Source organism: Mizuhopecten yessoensis, unplaced genomic scaffold, assembly GCF_002113885.1.
Source record: "Mizuhopecten yessoensis strain PY_sf001 unplaced genomic scaffold, ASM211388v2 scaffold10921, whole genome shotgun sequence".
Lineage (NCBI taxonomy): Eukaryota > Metazoa > Mollusca > Bivalvia > Pectinida > Pectinidae > Mizuhopecten > Mizuhopecten yessoensis.
The window spans coordinates 985,721-1,007,690 of record NW_018408788.1 but is presented as its reverse complement, the minus strand read 5'-3'; the positions used below and the strand labels follow the sequence as shown (position 1 = coordinate 1,007,690).

At 41.0% G+C, this 21,970-nt stretch overlaps 1 protein-coding gene and 1 non-coding gene across 2 annotated transcripts; both read left to right on the top strand.

Annotated features, from left to right (window-relative positions):
* Window positions 1-12,393: 12,393 nt before the first annotated feature.
* Trnas-aga lies at window positions 12,394-12,466 on the top strand. Its single transcript has one exon. It is a non-coding gene; the product is annotated as a tRNA-Ser (tRNA).
* Window positions 12,467-15,592: 3,126 nt separating this feature from the next.
* LOC110463685 (neurofilament medium polypeptide-like) lies at window positions 15,593-16,183 on the top strand. Its single transcript, XM_021518484.1, has one exon. It carries the CDS (start codon window positions 15,593-15,595, stop codon window positions 16,181-16,183), a length of 591 nt encoding a protein of 196 aa, XP_021374159.1.
* Window positions 16,184-21,970: the final 5,787 nt, after the last annotated feature.

Sequence of the window (21,970 nt, the reverse complement as noted above, 5' to 3'; positions counted from 1 at the left end):
AATGGGAACTCAGGGGCTGGCGTTATGGGAGGGTGGAGTTAAAGGGAACACAGGGACTGGCGTTATGGGAGGGTGGAGTTAGAGGAAACACAGGGACTGGCGTTATGGGTGGGTGGAGTTAGTGAGGAACACAGGGGCTGGCGTTATGGGGGGGTAGAGTTAGTGAGGAACCCGGGCTGGCGTTATGGGTGGGTACAGTTAGTGAGGAACACGGGCGGGCGTTATGGGTGGGGTGGATTTAGTGAGGAACACAGGGACTGAGCGTTGGGGGGGGGGGGGAGTTAGTGAAGAACACAGGGACTGGCGTTAGTGGTGGGGTGGAGTTAGTGAAGAACACAGGGGCTGGCGTTAGGGGTGGGGTGGAGTTAGTGAGGAACACCGGGACTGAGCGTTAGGGGTGGGGTGGAGTTAGTGAAGAACACAGGGGCTGGCGTTCTGGGTGGGTAGAGTTAGTGAGGAACCCGGGCTGGCGTTATGGGTGGTTAACGACTGGTTTACCCGTTTTCAGCATAATATGACAGGGACTGGCGTTATGGGGGGGTTGGAGTTAGTGAGGAACACAGTGACTGGCGTTAGGGGAGGGTGGAGTTAGTGAGGAACACATGGGCTGGCGTTAGGGGTGGGGTGGAGTTAGTGAAGAACACAGGGGCTGGCGTTCTGGGTGGGTAGAGTTAGTGAGGAACCCGGGCTGGCGTTATGGGTGGAGTGGAGTTAGTGAGGAACACCGGGACTGAGCGTTAGGGGTGGGGGGAGTTAGTGAGGAACACAGGGACTGAGCGTTAGGGGTGAGGTGGAGGTAGTGAGGAACACAGGGACTGAGCGTTGGGGGGGGGGGGGAGTTAGTGAAGAACCCAGGGACTGGCGTTAGGGGTTGGTGGAGTTAGGGAGGGACACAGGGACTGAGCGGTAGGGGGGGGGTGGAGTTAGTGAAGAACACAGGGACTGGCGTTAGGGGAGGGTGGAGTTAGTGAGGAACACAGGGGCTGGCGTTATGGGTGGGTAGAGTTAGTGAGGAACACGGGCTGGCGTTATGGGTGGGGTGGAGTTAGTGAAGAACACAGGGACTGGCGTTAGGGGTGGGTGGAGTTAGTGAGGGAGACAGGGACTGAGCGATAGGGGTGAGGTGGAGTTAGTGAGGAACACAGAGACTGGCGTTATGGGTGGGGTGGAGTTAGTAAAGAACACAGGGACTGGCGTTAGGGGGGGGGGGAGTTAGTGAGGAACACAGGGACTGGCGGTAGGGGTGGGGTGGAGTTAGTGAGGAACACAGGGACTGAGGGTTAGGGGTGAGGTGGAGTTAGTGAGAAACACAGGGGCTGGCGTTAGGGGGGGGGTGGAGTTAGTGAGGAACCCAGGGGCTGAGCGTTAGGGGTGGGGTGGAGTTAGTGAGGAACCCAGGGACTGAGCGTTAGGGGTGGGGTGGAGTTAGTGAGGAACCCAGGGACTGAGCGTTAGGGGTGGGGGGGGGTTAGTGAGGAACACAGGGACTGGCGGTAGGGGTGGGGTGGAGTTAGTGAGGACCACAGGGACTGAGCGTTAGGGGTGGGGGCAGTTAGTGAGGAACACAGGGACTGGGCGTTAGGGGTGGGGTGGAGTTAGTGAGGACCACAGGGACTGAGCGTTAGGGGTGGGGTGGAGTTAGTGAGGACCACAGGGACTGAGCGTTAGGGGTGGGTGGAGTTAGTGAGGGAGACAGGGACTGAGCGATAGGGGTGAGGTGGAGTTAGTGAGGATCACAGGGACTGACGTTAGGGGTGAGGTGGAGTTAGTGAGGAACACAGAGACTGGCGTTATGGGTGGGGTGGAGTTAGTGAAGAACACAGGGGCTGGCGTTAGGGGTGGGTGGAGTTAGTGAGGGAGACAGGGACTGAGCGATAGGGGTGAGGTGGAGTTAGTGAGGAACACAGGGACTGGCGTTAGGGGTGGGGTGGAGTTAGTGAGGAACACATGGACTGAGCGTTAGGGGTGAGGTGGAGTTAGTGAGGAACACAGGGACTGACGTTAGGGGTGAGGTGGATTTAGTGAGAAACACAGGGGCTGGCGTTAGGGGTGGGGTGGAGTTAGTGAGGAACACAGGGACTGAGCGTTAGGGGTGGGTGGAGTTAGTGAGGGACACAGGGACTGGCGTTAGGGGTGGGGTGGAGTTAGTGAGGAACACAGGGACTGAGCGTTAGGGGTGGGGTGGAGTTAGTGAGGAACACAGGGACTGAGCGTTAGGGGTGGGTGGAGNGGGAACACAGGGACTTAGCGTTAGGGGTGGGGGGAGTTAGTGAGGAACACAGGGGCTGGCGTTATGGGTGGGGGGGAGTTAGTGAGGAACACAGGGGCTGGCGCTATGGGTGGGGGGGAGTTAGTGAGGAACACAGGGACTGGCGTTAGGGGTGGGGTGGAGTTAGTGAGGAACACATGGGCTGATTGTAGGGGTGGATTGTGTGGCTGATGGTTATGGTCGGTAGAAGCAAGTCGGGGTACTTAGGGTGGAGTTGAGGTTTCCTTATTTCATGCATATTTACATAAAATATCTATCGAAAGTTTGCTCGGGCGCTGCTTTTGTCTCCGTGTGTCTGTGTGTCTTTGTGTATCTCCATCTCTTTATCTCTGTCTCTCTCTCTCATTTTAATTTTAAATATGCATGAATATGACTCTTGAGTCATTACATAACCCTGTATCATGATATAATATCACTAAGAGAAATATGCCTAAAGCATTATAAACCTTTACCAATCAGAACAACAGATGTTAAAATCGTTCAAATCACCTATGACCTTTGGTGACCTTCAAACCATGTTGACCCCATGTGATGTCAGACTCGATTTGTCATGACGTCACTTGTTTTGTTTGTCTGAGGATTGGTCGGACGTTTGCTGCAATGACTACCCCACCTCTTAACTATTAACATACATGGAGAATTATCAAATCTTCGTGTTTCCGTATGAAATGCTTCAAAGATATTTTCTGTACGTTTTGCTATTTCTGGTTTTTATTGGTAAATTAATGAATAAAAATGAAAAGCAGCCTTAGAACTCTACACACTGTACATGTAGCTATAACCACGATGTATCTATACATTGTATATTCCTTGCAACAGCGTGAGTGTGTTATCAATATCGAATCTGCGCCAGGAAGTCTTTACAAGTCTCGTAACGTTTACATATATACATGCATTTAAACATTTATTATGTTCAGGATAATATATTATCACAGCTAATAGTGTTGAAACTGTATTCGCAGCAATGTAATGGTTTTCCAGCATATATATCGAGGAATAACTTGTAATGGAGTTACTTCCCTTGGAATAATCAGTCCAGGGTAATATATTATCACAGCTAATAGTGTTGAGACTGTATTCGCAGCAATGTAATGGTTTTCCAGCATATATATCGAGGAATAACTTGTAATGGAGTTACTTCCCTTGGAATAATCAGTTCAGGGTAATATATTATCACAGCCAGTAGTGTTGAAACTGTATTCGCAGCAATGTAATGGTTTTCCAGCATATATATCGAGGAATAACTTGTAATGGAGTTACTTCCCTTGGAAAAAATCAGTTCAGGGTAATATATTATCACAGCCAGTAGTGTTGAAACTGTATTCGCAGCAATGTAATAGTTTTCCAGCATATATATCGAGGAATAACTTGTAATGGTTTACTTCCCTTGGAATAATCAGTCCAGGGTAATATATTATCACAGCCAGTAGTGTTGAAGCTGTATTCGCAGCAATGTAATGGTTTTCCAGCATATATATCGAGGAATAACTTGTAATGGAGTTACTTCCCTTGGAATAATCAGTATACATGTCCTATACACGAGACGTCTATGATTACATACTTAAATGAGCATAGCTCCGACCAGAATGAAAACTGATCCGACGCTCTTAAATTCACACAATTCATTGAACTACGGCACTGCTGTTAAACTAGTGTCACACTCAATCATTTCTATTTCTTGGAAATACATTCTGTAGTGAGTTATGTTTTATTGATGGGCACGGCATCGCGACCCCCTTAATTGAAAATCTCTAGAATAAGCAAACGACTGTGTTTCGATGGAGCGTGTGGTCATAAAAAGCGTTCACGACTCCGTAGACTTGTCCAGACTGACGGAGGTAATATCGGGCTTAAATGTTATACAGCCTAACATGTCTGCCATGAATCTATGTATAAGGGAAATTATATAATAGTCTAGCGCTGGCCATTGGTCGCGCCGGTGACCAGACATCAAAAATTCATTTATAATTGCGCAGATTAAGATATTGTAACTGGTACGAATTTAGCGCGTTTTACATTTACTTTCTACAAGTGTGTACATGAGTAGGTATAAAGTAAGTAATTAACAGAGGTTTTTAAGGAATTCATGATTATTTGAAACTTGGCGTTGACATTGGAACATTTTTAGCACCATATACAAAACAATTTACAACATTTGATACAGCTAGAATAAGCCACTCTAAAAAGATTTACAGTACATAAATATACAATTTATACAATAAATACAATTAAGATATACATTAATGAATACATAATCAATAACATTTTGAGGAATTTGTTGTAGCTGCCTTATCAGGCGCTAACTACTAGTGCTATGCCACCTGGCTAATATCTCCCTATGTGTGTATGTACGCGTTCTGTTTGTATAGTGAGACCGTGCTTCCAACGGCATCTTTTGTATCGTGTCACTTAACATGAATGCCACAGCACAGTTACCGCAACATCCACCCAGACCATTTTTATATTCCGCCTGGGTTGTTAGAGTTGTGTGGGCAATAAAAAAGAAACATTTTCTCTGAATAGTCCATGTGTACGACGACTTCGGGGATCGAACCCCGGCCGCCTGCGTGGAAGGCCGTAGTGTTAACCGCTGTATGTGAACTGATTGTCTCGCATTTTCGAAGCAAATGTTCATTCGAAGTTTCGTTAGAAGACAAGTGATTAAAACAGAAGTATGAAAACATCACTTAAAATATATAGCTATACAGGTCAATACAACATTTGACAGATTTTATATATATCAAGACAAAATTCGATTTTTCGACATTATTAACCTCATGCAAGACGAAACTCGATATTTCGTTGAATTTATCGCTAACAAGTCTACATTCGATTTTTCTGTTGTCTTTTCACCATGACTTTTGTTTCGAATCTTAATTTTACGCGAAAAATTAATCACCTGTGCAAGGTATCTATCTCTCATTTTGATATGGTGTATTTGAAATTCCTGGATAGTAATATTGGTCAGTTGTAATATTGGCGTTGGGCTGTATATAACGATTTTAACCACTGTAGTTTGTGTTTTAAAAATACATGTATTTTTGTTTTTAAATACTCGAATTATTCATTCATTATATGTGTCAGACTTCAGCGTTTTCTGCATTTTTAAACTTACAGTATACGTAACGCCAAGAAAGGGGATCTAAGGGTCTGACTATATGTTTTTTGGTAGTGCTTTGGGGAAATACCAAAAATATAAACCCCTTTATCTGGCCTTTGGGGTTTTTCTGTACAAAATTGCATATTAGATGTTTTTACTTTCGAAACATTTCAAGCGAGAATAATTACAGAGATTCACAGCTAAATTTCAATTGATCAACCAGTATTATCATAAGATAGTGCCAGTCCAATAAGCTTAGGTACCCATAGTGTCCAACCTCGGTGTTTCTCCAGACAGGGCAATCACCATTATGCCTTGTCGTAGTAACCAAAACATCCGCGTACATCAAAAGCGGACTGGTACCAGTCATTCAGGTGCGCGAGATTATTAGATTTATGAATAACTAATGACCGTAGCCGCCACTTGGACAAAACTGTATCGGAGCGTCTTCATTTATGGATCAAGTTCACGGGTCTGTTATACACCAAGTCACAAAAACGCTTGTTGTTGGTGGGGATTCTTGGCATAGACCGGGAGGTAATGACGTCAGCATCGAAACAGGTGCGCATAATTACAGGTCGGGCGAGATAAGAGCGCTTATATTAAAAACCTGAAAATTATGCATAGTTTAACCTATGCATCATAAATATTAGACAGAAGAAGACGAAGAGATGACTGTACTTTAATTTAACTATAGCTCCAACGAAACGTCATATATTGCCCGTTAGTTATCAATCTGTTGTTTTTTTGTGGGGTATTTTATTCGAACATTGCAAGTTATCAAAAATAGACATCTGATCTAGATGTCCAAAGAAACACACAGAGTAAAACTATTTCATTGCAATTGGAATATTAGTGTGAAAGACCTGCTGCAGAATTTACTTGACAAACTATTTGCTAGCACTTTTAAATAGTTTATCATCGAAAATAATATATTCTGTTTGCTAAAAAATATTATTTCAGTTTCTGCGTTGTGACACACGACTTCTTGTGTAAGTTTATTAAATATTTGGAACTCGCAAAATTGAAAGAGATAAATAAATATTAACTGCATTTAATTAATATAAAAACAGGCACTTCACATTATTTTCTACATCTTTATTTCGTTAGTCGCCCTCCACCCTTCCCTCTCCCTCTCTCAAATTTGTCATGTAACTTTTCGCTGACATAATCAAACACAGTTTTGTTTCTTTGTGTCTTACAAACGTTTCTGGGTCACAGTTTCGAAGCCTACGTGGTGGGGCAGTCGCCAGGTATACTTTCCGCAGGTCGGTGTTTTTTCTCCCGGTACTCCGATTTTCCTCCGCCGCCATAACCTGACACGTCTTTAAATGACTACAGCTGTTAATATGTCGTAAAGCAATAACAAGCCAAAGTTAAAAATTTTGAAAATGAAGAAAAAAATTGTTAATGCAAGACCGAAAAAAAAACTCCTTCTACATTGATTTCCAGGCTGAGAAGGCTGTAGCGTATTGGTCGTAATATTGCCCATTGATAGCCTTAATAGGATGGTATTTGAGGTCGGTGTTGGTGGAACATTCTGGTGCCAACTGAAAGACATGATGCAAAATGACGTTACGCCATCTATCAGTTTGAAAGGGGGTCGATAAACGAACCCTTTCCTGTAATCCAAGGAGTAAGACAAGGGTGAGTCCTCGGTACGAAACAGTACAAAATTCACATCAACGAGGTATGTGAGAGAATCAGTCACACGGAAGTGTGTATGTTCCTACAGCCAGCATTACCCTACGATTGTCTGTGCATGTTCTTCCATGGTCGGATGGTGTAGCCCTGATTGCGAGGACAAGGTATTTTTTTCTACCACTATCACGTATTTGTCGATCCAAGTGATTAGATCCCCAATTTTACTGCCTTAAACTTTTAAAACATATAGAACTTTACTTTTAATCGTTATGAAGTAATATTTAGCATTTATATTTATATTTGACACAATGTTGTATTTAATGATATATGAAACATCGTATATATATATATATTGTATATTGATGTATGATAAAATATCTCAATTCAAATGTCATGATGTATGTATTTTTTAGTAATGGGAAGTCCAATGTTTTAACTATGTATAACTGTTTCTATGAAAGTTTTCCTTCGAAGGGGAAATCAAGAGAAGAAAACGACCGAATAATCAAATCACGGGACAACATTTGCGTTATTGGGCTAAGAACGTAACTTAACTAAGTGAGTACAAATATGTATTTGTGTACTTCAACTTCCCTGTTATATAAATCTTAAACACATTTTATTGTTTTAAGTTTTAATTAAAATTAAGTATTTAAACACACGAAGGAATAGGATTTGTATGAGTTAACATGCATTTAGTACTACCTCGTACGATAAACATCCTCAAAGGAGGGAAGCAATCAGAGTGAAAATCATTTTAAATAAAGTATTATTTATATTAACAACAGTGCCATGTATGTAGGTATATGTAGATGACACGGTAGTCTTGTGGTAGGTCACCGGGCTCGTGACCGAAGGTTTGAGGGTTCGAGTCACGTGACGGGCACGGCACTGTGTTGTATATTTGAGCAAGATACTTTACTCAGCGTGTTCCAGTCTACTCAGCTGTAAATGAGTACATGGTTGGGCAGTGCTAGAATTGTTGAATGCTAGCTGTGAGCACCGAAATGGCAGCACCGGCTGTATGCTCCCCAGGGAGTTGAGAACGATATTGGCTGGTTGCAAAGACCATATAACCACGTATAATAATTTATGAACCGCATTGAGACGACCTAAGAACTAGGTTGTGATAAAACGGTATATTAGAACCTCGAATTATTATTATCATGACAATATAGCAAAACAAGGCTCATACACAAGTGTACCTCCATTGACTTGTTTTTCAGCGTTCGTTCAGAATGTCTGCAGAGACACGAGACTTATATGTATTCTTCTCCGAAGTTGGCATATGGTTTCTTATAAACTAACAAACGAACAGATTCTGAAAAATTAACAAGTCAATTGTTTGCTGAAAACTAACAAATCAGTCGTTTCTATAAAGCTAACAATCAAATAGTTTCTTAAATGAACCAATGAATTTTAACAATAATTCTAGATTTTTTCCACTCATTTCAATACAAAAAAAACCCACATAAATCTAAATGTCATTTCAGATATTAGCCATAGTGTGACTGTTCGATGAATCCGTTATGGAACCAATATAAAGAAAGCAAATACACCAACATACCGCATCCAGCAAATATGTACACACGCACGCATACATGTAAATGACACACAAAGAGTCGCGTCCTTAAATGACCTTAACTAATGATAGGACGTTAGACAAAATAAAACCAAACCAAACCATGCCTTAGACATCACCCTTTTATGTCAGTATACAGTATAAGTATGGAAAGTAATGGTCACGTGGTCTATATACGTATTCACAATGTATACAGCCCTGCCTAATGCGTTCAGCGTCTTTTGCAAATATTTCGCGAACATTTGATTGCGCTTATTTGAACTATATTGTCTGCATTAGCGGATGTTATGCGATTCCTGCGCCGCCATGACCTCCCATTATCGGTTGGGTCGCCTTCATTATCTGTTCCTCCATCACATATCTCAGCCCTACAGAACGATCGTCTCCGGGCTTTATTTAGACGTCATCAGATTTGAAGGAACTTGCTGAAGACGGCGTAGACATCTTATCATATATCGGTAGAGACTATGGGGTTTGGCGATGCTCCCCACTGATAACACTGGCCAGTCCGAAAACCTATCTCATGATATTCGTGTACATAGGAAAACATGGAATTGCTCGCTCATGTTACATATAGAAGCTTAAATGTATTGACTGTCTATATATGAACTAACACAAAAAGAAAAGAAGAAGAAATCAGTTTACAAATAAGTTTGACTTCCAGAGTACAAAGCCAGCCATGGAAAGTGAATTGATGAAGCATACGTTTATAGCCCATAACGCCATTAAACCTGGCAATGTCATCTATATATATATGATAATATATATAAAAAAGATTAAATGTGAAGTGAGTAAATATAGAAAAATAAGATTTATTGACCATACCGATTAACTCTGTACATACATATTGCACTGAACCAGTAATCTTGGTGTATCGTGTCAGTGAATCCAGTAAACTTGGTGTATCGTATCAGTGAACCCAGCAAACTTGGTGTATCGTATCAGTAAACCTAGCAAACTTGGTGTATCGTATCAGTGAATCCAGTAAACTTGGTGTATCGTATCAATGAACCTAGCAAACTTGGTGTATCGTATCAGTCAATCCAGCAACCTTGGTGTATCATATCAGTAAACCTAGCAAACTTGGTGTATCGTATCAGTAAACCTAGCAAACTTGGTATATCGTATCAGTGAATCCAGTAAACTTGGTGTATCGTATCAGTGAATCCAGCAAACTTGGTGTATTGTATCAGTGAATCCAGTAAACTTGGTGAATTGTATCAGTGAATCCAGTAAACTTGGTGTATCGTATCAATGAACCTAGCAAACTTGGTGTATCGTATCAGTCAATCCAGCAACCTTGGTGTATCATATCAGTAAACTTAGCAAACTTGGTGTATCGTATCAGTAAACCTAGAAAACTTGGTATATCGTATCAGTGAATCCAGTAAACTTGGTGTATCGTATCAGTGAACCAAGTAATCTTGGTGTATCGTTACAGTGAACCCAGTAAACTTGGTTTATCGTATCAGTGAACCCAGTAAACTTGGTGTATCGTATCAGTGAATCCAGTAAACTTGGTGTATCGTATCAATGAACCTAGCAAACTTGGTGTATCGTATCAGTCAATACAGCAACCTTGGTGTATCATATCAGTAAACCTAGCAAACTTGGTATATCGTATCAGTGAATCCAGTAAACTTGGTGTATCGTATCAGTGAATCTAGCAAACTTGGTGTATCGTATCAGTGAATCCTGTAAACTTGGTGTATCGTATCAGTGAATCCAGTAAACTTGGTGTATCGTATCAGTGAACCCAGTAACCTTGGTGTATCGTATCAGTGAACCTAGCAAAATTGGTGTATCGTATCAGTCAATCCAGCAACCTTGGGGTATCATATCAGTAAACCTAGCAAACTTGGTGTATCTTATCAGTAAACCTAGCAAACTTGGTATATCGTATCAGTGAATCCAGTAAACTTGGTGTATCGTATCAATGAACCTAGCAAACTTGGTGTATCGTATCAGTCAATACAGCAACCTTGGTGTATCATATCAGTAAACCTAGAAAACTTGGTGTATCGTATCAGTAAACCTAGCAAACTTGGTGTATCGTATCAGTGAATCCTGTAAACTTGGTGTATCGTATCAGTGAATCCAGCAAACTTGGGGTATCGTATCAGTGAATCCAGCAAACTTGGTGTATCGTATCAGAGAATCCTGTAAACTTGGTGTATCGTATCAGTGAATCCAGCAAACTTGGTGTATTGTATCAGTGAATCCAGTAAACTTGGTGTATCGTATCAGTGAACCTAGCAAAATTGGTGTATCGTATCAGTGAACCCAGTAAACTTGGCGTATCGTATCAGTGAACCTAGCAAACTTGGTGTATAGTATCAGTGAACCCAGTAAACTTGGTGTATCTTATCAGTGAACCTAGTAATCTTGGTGTATCGTATATCAGTAAACCTAGCAAACTTGGTGTATCTTATCAGTAAACCTAGCAAACTTGGTATATCGTATCAGAGAATCCAGTAATCTTGGTGTATCGTATCAGTGAACCTAGTAATCTTGGTGTATCGTTACAGTGAACCTAGTAATCTTGGTGTATCGTAATTGTGAACCCAGTAAACTTGGTGTATCGTATCAGTGAACCTAGCAAACTTGGTGTATCGTATCAGTGAACCAACCAAACTTGGTGTATCGTATCAGTGAACCTAGCAACCTTGGTTTATCGTAACAGTGAATCAAGTAAACTTGGTGAATTGTATCAGTGAATCCAGTAAACTTGGTGTATCGTATCAGTGAATCCAGCAAACTTGGTGTATCGTATCAGTGAATCCAGCAAACTTGGTGTATCGTATCAGTGAATCCAGTAAACTTGGTGTATCGTATCAGTGAATCCAGTAAACTTGGTGAATTGTATCAGTGAATCCAGTAATCTTGGTGTATCGTATCAGTGAATCTAGCAAACTTGGTGTATCGTATCAGTGAATCCAGCAACTTTGGTGTATCGTATCAGTGAATCCAGCTACCTTGGTGTATCGTATCAGTCAATCCAGCAACCCTGGTGTATCGTATCAGTGAATTCAGTAAACTTGGTGTATTGTATCAGTGAATCCAGTAAACGTGGTGTATCGTATTAGTGAATCCAGTGAACTTGGTGTATCGTATCAGTTAATCCAGCAAACTTGATGTATCGTGTTATTGAACACAGTAATCTTGGTGTATCGTGTCAGTGAACCCAGTAAACTTGGTGTATCGTATCAGTGAACCTAGCAAACTTGGTGTATCGTGTCAGTGAACCCAGTAAACTTAGGGTATCGTATCAGTGAACCCAGTAAACTTGGTGTATCGTATCAGTGAACCTAGTTTTGGTGTATTGTATCATTGAACCTCGTAACCTTGGTGTATCGTATCAGTGGACCCAATACGTTTGGGGTTGTGTCAGTGAACTTAGTAAACTTGGTGGATCGTATGAGCGAACCCAGTAGACTTGATGTATCGCATCAATGAACCCAATAAATTTGGTGTATCGTATCAGTACATCTAGTAAACTTGGGGCTGTGTCAGTAAACTACGGATATAAATTATATGTGGCGGAACTGGACTGGATCGATCGTCGGCGACCAGGTAGCTCAATTTGTAGAGCGTCCGTCTAGAGTTCATAGGGTCCCGGGTTGGAATCCTGGTCCTGTCGAGCATTTCTGTTTTTGCGAGCTTGTCAATCCTTGTTTCCAGCAGTGTTTGAATAATTGGCAAGGAGAAACCAAAAAGTTGATAATAGGTGTGTCTTCGGGTAGAAAACATAGAAATGAGGGAGAAATGTACCGAAACTAGACTTAGTTGGTCGTCGGCGACCAGGTAGTTTAATTGGTAGAACGTCTGCCTAGAGTTCGGAGGGTCCCGGGTTCGAATCCCGGTCTGGTCATGTATTTTTCTTTCTTCTGTTACAGTAATCAAGGAGAGCGTTAGTAAAACAAACCTAGAAAGCATGAGTTATCGTCGGTGTTTCAGTGAAAAACAATAACTCAATGGACGGAGATTACAATATCGGATATACAACATTATTATTGTATTTTACGAGATAAACAAGATGGAAAAGTATATGAATGAAAACATCCGTGGATGCTGCAGGAAAAATTCAACTAAAGCGTATCAATGTTCTGGTTTGCTAATTCAAATTATGCAAAGATGTAGCCAGATGATTTATTTACTTGGACTGGGTATATGAACATACTATATAGTGTGTACATGTTTTCGCGCCCAAAAACATGATTAATGAATCATGTGCCAACTAGCACTTTTGTAACAGACAACTTATAATTCTTCGTGTGGATATGGGGTCATGGCGTCATTAGTTATCGCGTTGCCATGGTGAGGGTTCAGTTTTACCACGGGTGTCCATTGACCTCATAAATATGATATATCACAACCAAAATCAGCTTTTATAGATAAAATACAAGAACGGCGTATAAGAGTAAAACGTTGACTAACAATGAAAAATGGAAAAGAAACTATAGAGTCGGTTTTCTGAAGTGAGTGCACTTTTCCATGTAGCACGTGGTGACAGCGTAATGAACAATAATTAGCGGCGCTAAAAGGGGTAATACATACCTAAACTTCCTTTGCTTAGTAAAGATAATTGACAGTAATTGGTTTTAGGAAGACGTGTAAATAACGGAGAAATTACAATCCCACTTCCGGTTTACGGAGACATCTGATTGTTTGTGTCGTCTGTAATCGGAAGTGACTCGTAGGGTTCCGGTAAAGTGGCGGAATAATACGATGATATCCGATGTGACGGGTGTTAGTTGATTAGCTCGCGTTACAATGTCGGCATGGTCGCCGGTACCAGTGTGGCTACATTACGTAATGACACACACTTATGCCATGTCTTTTGAATGCCTTCAGTCGTCTGCTCCATCGATTTTTTTCTCTGATTGAGATAAGGAATATCGACCAGTGTCTTTCTCGACTTATCTCTTAAACAGCCGAATGCTCTGTTTACTATATACAAACAAGCAGCACATAGGGCTGATGTTTTCCAAATGATTCGAATTTTTTTTTCGTTAGCTGTTCAAAGGAACGAATAGGCGACAGCAGTTATTGATCAGAAAACGCAACTAATGCAATTTATTGAACAGACGAAATCGAATGTGATTTGGGAGAGATGCTGGGTGAAATCTCATTAAGAAGGTGTGAACGTTGTATACATGGGCAGTACCTCTCTAACAAGATAGAACTGCCTTAACGCCACAAACAACCGAACCAAATTATACAGAATACTAACACGTCATAATTCGCGGGCAACTGTAAATATAGGGCGCCCGTTATGTAGCTGTGTAAATAGTGTAGCTGCATGTGAGAGTTGTTGTTCATGAATTGAAACGGTTTTTTAGAACATTGCCTATATTTGTTGTATTAACATTGTTTAATTTACTTTCCCATTATTGTTGCCGAGTAAGAAAATATCAAATATAGACTTTATTTATTTTACAACAATTATGACAGTAAGTCATATCACGGAATTAGATGATCTAAGTCCGTGGTCATATCAACTTATATTAATCACTCGTGTTAGCCCGGATGGACACTATCAGAGGGTTTTAATATGAGAGAGATTACCGGAGTACCAAGAGAAAACTCACGTGGTCCCCCGGGGAGATGACGCGGTACATTTTCACATCCAATCGGGGAATCGAACACTGGCCGTCTTGGTGTAAGGCGATTGCGCTATCCCCTGCACCTACACGCCACCCAATTTAGAAATTAAGGTTAGACAAGAGGTTATCAGTTCAGAACCTATTTGTCGCTATATTACTTGTATGACCTTGTAATGGACACGAAAATGACCTCTATGTCGTCTGAGGTTTTGAATGTTGTACCAAGTGAAGATCTGACCTTTTGAACTGTAATTTCTGAAGCTCAAGAGTACCGGTTAAAGTTATGATATTTAACTTTGTCCTTCTATGCACAGTTGTAAACTATAATAGACACAGCTTATCTTGTTTTCCTGAACTGACCGTTACAACCCCAATCAGGATCCTCGTTCGTTGCTAAACCAATGGCAGCGATTGAGCAATTTTTCAATTATCTGCATTTTCCATTTTTGTGTTATAGACTGACAGATGATCTATCATGTTGATATAGAGCCCGGATGTTCACATTGTGCCGTACCCGGTCATTCCGTCCGGTCCAATGACCACGGTCAAACCGTCCACAAGTGCTATATCAACCGGACTCGCATGCGCACTAACAGTGTGCGAAGATGGTGGTTGATAAATAATCTAACATATCCTTGTCAATTCTTGTGTATCGTATGAAATTGAGAGGAATCTGCTAATCTATTTTTGTGTACAGACTCAGACTTTTTTGTTACTTGAATAATATGAAAAAAAGACAAAACACTATTTAAATAAAACTAAGTGTTCCGATCCAATCTTACAAATGAATAACCAACATTTAATTCTATTTTATAAATGAATTAATGCAAAATGACATGCAAACAATGGCAGAACATGAGGAAAGGGTGATGATATGTACCTATAGCATCCGTAAGGTTTCCAGAGAAGGATTCTGGTCAAAACTCATCATATAGATTGTATATGCTTTCATCAAGTATTCCTTAATGATTGTGAATGTTTGCTGTTTATACGACGGTCTTGCGTACTGCGAGACAGGAGAAGGTTTAACATGATATTGATCCAATTGCGTTCATAGCCCTTTGAACACCATTTTTGTTGGCAGTGTTGACATGGCAATTTACAGCAGAAAAGTATATAAACAGCTATACAAATTACCACACGTCCATGCTTTCCATTAACAAGTAGTTATTATTCCCTACTTAACGGTAATCGGGAAACCTGATTTACCCGTTGTTAGTATAATGTGGGATTCTATGTTGGGTGCCTTCGGCATTGGATTTGAGTTAGATAGCACTCAAAAGTCTGCATCAGATCCGCGCTATCTACAACAGCAACACCTCTAGTATACATATGCACACATTCTTTACGCACCCTGAGAGGCACGTCCTTAAGTGACCTTTGCTGTTAATATGACGTTAAACCAAGTCAAACCTAGCGCCCCTGCCAAACTAGTCAAACCTATCGCCCCTTTCAAACTAGTCAAACCTAGAGCCCCTGTCAAACTAGTTAAACCTAGCGCCCCTGTCAAACTAGTTAAACCTAGCGCCCCTGTCAAACTAGTCAAACCTAGCGCCCCTGTCAAACTAGTTAAACCTAGAGCCCCTGTCAAACTAGTCAAACCTAGCGCCCCTGTCAAACAAGTCAAACCTAGAGCCCCTGTCAAACTAATCAAACCTAGAGCCCCTGTCAAACTAGTTAAACCTAGTGCCCCTGTCAAATTAGTCAAACCTAGCGCCCCTGTCAAACTATTTAAACCTAGAGCCCCTGTCAAACTAGTCAAACCTAGCGCCCCTGTCAAACTATTTAAACCTAGAGCCCCTGTCAAACTAGTCAAACCTAGAGCCCCTGTCAAACTAGTCAAACCTAGAGCCCCTGACAAACTAGTTAAACCTATCGCCCTTGTCAAACTAGTCAAACCTAGAGCCCCTGTCAAACTAGTCAAACCTAGCGCCCCTGTCAAACTAGTTAAACCTAGCGCCCCTGTCAAATCCATTTGTTAAACTTTTCACAAGAGTAAAAATGCACTTTCTTAAAATATGATGTTGTCATTGTTTTGTTCACGTGTACCAGATAACCCATCAGAACGTCACGTGCAGTTTCCCGACATTTCTCTTTTTCTAATTTTACCTGGAGTTATACGTCACGCAGACACCTGTACACATGCAATATAAAACAACACATGCTTTTGTTGTCTGTGTTATCCGCTTTGGGCCCACACAAGTGTGTCTGCACTGCAGAAAAAACGGAAACTGGTTAATATTCTATGTATAAATAACAGACAGGAAAGGTTTATTTTGCACGAAAAAATAACAAAAGTATAATTTTATTCGAGCTGTAAGCAAAGAACTTTTGCAGAGTAGAAACGCTTGTGTTTTAGATCCGGACGACGAGTCGGACAAAGTGGCACGAAACTGCAACACAGGAAAGACTGCAGCAGAAACGCAGATATAACGTGGTTACCTGGCAAAGTACCATACACAAGGCCATGTAAGGCTGAAAAACAATAGACAATAAATATAGGTATTGCACGGATTTGTGGGTGTTTGGGAGGTGGTGGAGGGAGGGGGGCGGCGGGGGGAGTTAAATCTCGCGAAAAAAAATCATTGTGCTAAAAATGAAGTTTCAAAGTTGCTATGGAATCGTTGCATTACCCAGACACCTATATATTTAACATGGTTGGTTTCGGAGTAAACGAAAGGAGGACGGTACAGGAGACAGCCCACTTCACTGGTGTATATAAGAGCTCAGTATTGATATAGTGTAATTGCATTGTACTTTTACTGGTGTAAGGATTCTATGTTGATAAAGGGCAAGAACTTTACTGAACTGTAACGTTCTCGGAAATTCTTCAATTACAAATCACATCAATGTGAGAATGTGCCGAGAACAAACACAACAGTCAGCTCGTCGACGCCTACAACGCCCGCTAAAATCGCGTGCTGTCGCTCTCGTGCTCGTTGAGGATACCCGACATGCTCTGAAAGCGCGGGTACGCGACTATACTACATGGCCGTCTCCGCAACGCTTGTAGTCAGTGTCTCGCGTAGCGCCCTCTACTGACCTATATCTGTATCGCAAACAAGTGTATTGCTATTGTTGCAGAAGAGAGTTAGAAGCGGTCGTTGGTTCAGGTTGTTAAATATTCATAGACCACTTGTACTCCAATGTTTTAGTGGCAGTAAAATGGACATCAATATTTGATGACCTGATTGATATAGCGGATCAATCACACCCACTTCGTCTGTGATCTGTTGTTAAACCCAACTCATCTCTTCAACAGAGCTTCATAATCACAGGTGTTCATGATTAATCGGACCTACGGGGCTATATATGTATGTGTATATAACAGACAATTCGGCTCAGAAGTTTGGACTGATTTTTATTAAAAATCTATAAAAGTATATAATAAAAAAGGTATGTATGAAGTCCATGTATCCATACAGCATAGAAAATAAAAATTCGAGCTTAACATTCGATAAAAATAGAAAAATATGAACAAAGGAAATATTCGATTGAATGTCCTTGAAGAAGTACCCGATTTATAAGACCAGGCGTACCGGAAGTGTAAGTGTATTAGTTAAACAATACATTTTGCGGCACGTTATTCGGTTTTAAAACTTTGGATAAACACGGTGCCATAACACAGGGACATGATCATTTGTTACAGCTATATTTGGAGCTAAACTAAGTGTTCAGAGTAATTTGACATGTTTTAGGGGTTTAGATCCACTTTCGGTAAAAATGACACCCCCAATGATTATATATACCGAGTAGGGAGGAAAGCTCTCGATGTCGAAATGTCGACCCCAACTTACTTTCTTGCATCAAAAACAACATTTCTAGTTGATCTACGGGAAAATGCTTAGTACCGTGGGAAAGATGGATATGTTTCCTTTTAAAAACCTCCTCTTTACACGTAAAATTTATTCTCCTTCCGCGGACATGAACTCCGTTTCATCAAAAAACACCTGCAATTACAGAGTTTCAAAGTTTTTCGCAGTCAGCCTGCATCTTTTTTGTAGCAGGTTGATAACGTTCCACTAGGTTAAAGTTATGATATTTAACTTTGTCCTTCTATGCACAGTTGTAAACTATAATAGACACAGCCTATCTTGTTTTCCTGAACTGACCGTTACAACCCCATTCAGTATCCTCGTTCGTTGCTAAACCGATGGCGGCGATTGAGCAATTTTTCAATTATCTGTATTTTCCATTTTTGTGTTATACACTGACAGATGATCTATCATGTTGATATAGAGCCCGGATGGTCACATTATGCCGTACCCGGTCATTCCGCCCGGTCCGATTACCACGGTCAAACCGTCCACATATACAAGGGTCGCATATAAGTGCTATATCACGCGGACACGCATGCCCACTAACAGTGTGCGAAGATGGTGGTTGATAAATAATCTAACATGTCCTTGTCAATTCTTGGGTATCGTATGAAATTGAGAGGAATCTGCTATTCTATTTTTGTGTACAGACTCAGACTTTTTTGTTACTTGAATAATATGAAAAAAGACAAAACACTATTTAAATAAAACTAAGTGTTCCGATCCAATCTTACAAATGAATAACCAACATTTAATTCTATTTTATAAATGAATGCAAAAAATGAAATGCAAACAATGGCAGAACACGAGGAAAGGGTGATGATATGTACCTATAGCATCCGTAAGGTTTCCCGAGAAGGATTCTGGTCAAAACTCATCATATAGACTGTATATGCTTTCACCAAGTATTTCTTAATGCTTGTGAATGTTTGCTGTTTATCCGACGGTCTTGCGTACTACGAGACAGGAGAAGGTTTAACATGATATTGATCCAATTGCGTTCATAGCCCTTTGAACACCATTTTTGTTGGCAGTGTTGACATGGCAATTTACAGCAGAAATGTATATAAACAGCTATACAAATTACCACACGTCCATGCTTTCCCTTAACATGTAGTTATTATTCCCTACTTAACGGTAATCGGGAAACCTGATTTACCCGTTGTTAGTATAATGTGGGATTCTATGTAGGGTGCCTTCGGCATTGGATTTGAGTGAGATAGCACTCAAAAGTCTGCATCAGATCCGCGCTATCTACAGCAACACCTCTAGTATACATATGCACACATTCTTTACGCACCTTGAGAGACACGTCCTTAAATGACCATTGCTGTTAATATGACGTTAAACCAAGTCAAACCTAGCGCCCGTGTCAAACTAGTCAAACCTAGCACTCCTGTCAAACTAGTCAAACCAGTCAAACCTAACGCCCCTGTCAAACAAGTCAAACCTAGGGCCCCTGTCAAACTAGTCAAACCTAGCGCCCCTGTCAAACTAGTCAAACCTAGCGTCGCCGTCAAATCCATTTGTTAAACTTTGCGCAAGAGTAAAAATGCACTTACTTAAAATATGGTTTTGTCATTGTTTTGTTCAATTTCCCGACATTTCTCTTTTTCTAACTTTACCTGGAGTTATACGTCACGCAGACACCTGTACACATGCAATATAAAACAACACATGCTTTTGTTGTCTGTGTTATCCGCTTGGGCCCACACAAGTGTGTCTGCACTGCAGAAAAAAACCGGAAACTGGTTGATATTCTATGTATAAATAACAGACAGGAAAGGTTTTATTTTGCACGAAAAAATAACAAAAGTATAATTTTATTGTGGTTGGTTTCGGAGTAAACGAAAGGAGGACGGTACAGGAGACAGCCCACTTTACTGGTGTATATAAGAGCTCAGTAATGATATAGTGTAATTGCATTGTACTTTTACTGGTGTAAGGATTCTATGTTGATAAAGGGCAAGAACTTTACTGAACTGTAACGTTCTCGGAAATTCTTAAATTACAAATCACATCAATGTGAGAATGTGCCGAGAACAGACACAACAGTCAGCTCGTCGACGCCTACTATGCCCGCTGAAATCGCGTGCTGTCGGTCGCGTTCTCGTTGAGGATACCCGACATGCTCTGAAAGCGCGGGTACGCGACTATACTACATGGCCGTCTCCGCAACGCTTGTAGTCAGTGTCTCGCGTAGCGCCCTCTACTGACCTATATCTGTATCGCATACAAGTGTATTGCTATCTTAAATGCAATTTGTTGCAGAAGAGAGTTAGAAGCGGTCGTTGGTTCAGGTTGTTAAATATTCATAGACCACTTGTACTCCAATGTTTTAGTGGCAGTAAAATGGACATCAATATTTGATGACCTGATTGATATAGCGGATCAATCACACCCACTTCGTCTGTGATCTGTTGTTTAACCGAACTCATCTCATCAACAGAGCTTCATAATCACAGGTCTTCATGGTTAATCGGACCTACGGGGCTATAGACAGTGGCAGATCCAGAGACCTTTCTGGGGGGATCCAAATGTCCAGGGGTGGTTTCCATGTGTGGAAAATTTGAGGAAAATGGTGAAAATACATGATTTTTAAAGAAAATTATCATGGCGGGGGGATTTCCTGAAGCCTAAAAAAACCTCTGGATCCGCCACTGCATATATGTACAGCACAGAAAATAAAAATACGAACTTAACAATTGATAAAAAAAGAAAATTATGAACAAAGGAAAGATTCACTTGAATGTCCTTGAAGAAGTACCCGATTTATAAGGCCAGGCGTTCCGGAAGTGTAAGTGTATTAGTTAAACAATACATTTTGGGGCACGTTATTCAGTTTTTTAAAACTTTGGATAAACACAGCGCCATATCACAGGGACCTGAGAAGTTGTTACAGCCACCAGGCTAATATCTCCCTATGTGTGTATGCCTGCGTGTGTGCTGGAGATGCATTGAGAGGAGCAACAGTTACTAAAAACGTATACAAAGTAAATATAAGAAGTATACATGTACAAACATTTCACTCAGCGCTGGTGGCATAATAAAGTAATTGTGTGTCGCCATTTGTTTTGGGTTTAGTTTTGTGCGAGTTGACGTCAACAATACAGCTATTAAGTCATATCAATACAAGTTCGAAATGCTCAAGTGCCCTTTCCGTCCGTAGTGTGACGATGCGTAAACATTTACAGCTTAAACTGAAATACCAAACTAATGAATGTCATATATAGTTGATTGGGATGTTGACAGCGTCATGAGACGTGTTGCTATTTTTCCCGGACGGTCAGATATAAAATATGGTTGTTACAGACGCCATTCCTATGGGCAGTATTACTGATATGTTGAAGGGACGTCGGTCTAAGCGGAAGTAGGCACTACGGTCCTAGAACATCCGGCGGAAGTGTGCGTGGTAGCCAGCATGTGAGGTAGGACATCGAGGAGAGTGTAACGATCTCCATAATCTCATGGAATGTGTGTAGATCTCTCTTGGACAAACTTAATGATCAGGGTTTTATTGATATAATATGCGAGCATGATATCATATGTCTATATGAATGTTGGATTAAGAAAGATGAAGATATACAGCTACCTAGTTATACAAGTCATGCAGTCGATAGAACTAATGGGAAAGGCGGGGGTATTGTGATTTTTTATAAAAATGAACTGAAAAAGTTTTGTGATGTTGTTGAAAATGTAAATGATAGTATCGTAGTACTCAAGATAGCACGTGAATTATCACGTGATGGTAAAGATATTTACATTTTTAGGTCACCTGAGACAAAGTCTCAAGTGACCTATTGCGATCGCCTTTTGTCCGTCGTCGTCCGTCGTCCGTCGTCCGTCGTGCGTCCGTAAACAATTTACATTTTCGACTTCTTCTCCAAAACCCCTGAACCAATTTCAATGAAATTTTGCAGGGACCTTCCATGGACAAAGGTCAACAAAAAT

Bases quoted from the DNA above. Each gene is read 5' to 3' on its own strand.
- LOC110463685 (XM_021518484.1), top strand. From the start codon at position 15,593: ATGACGTTAAACCAAGTCAAACCTAGCGCCCCTGCCAAACTAGTCAAA.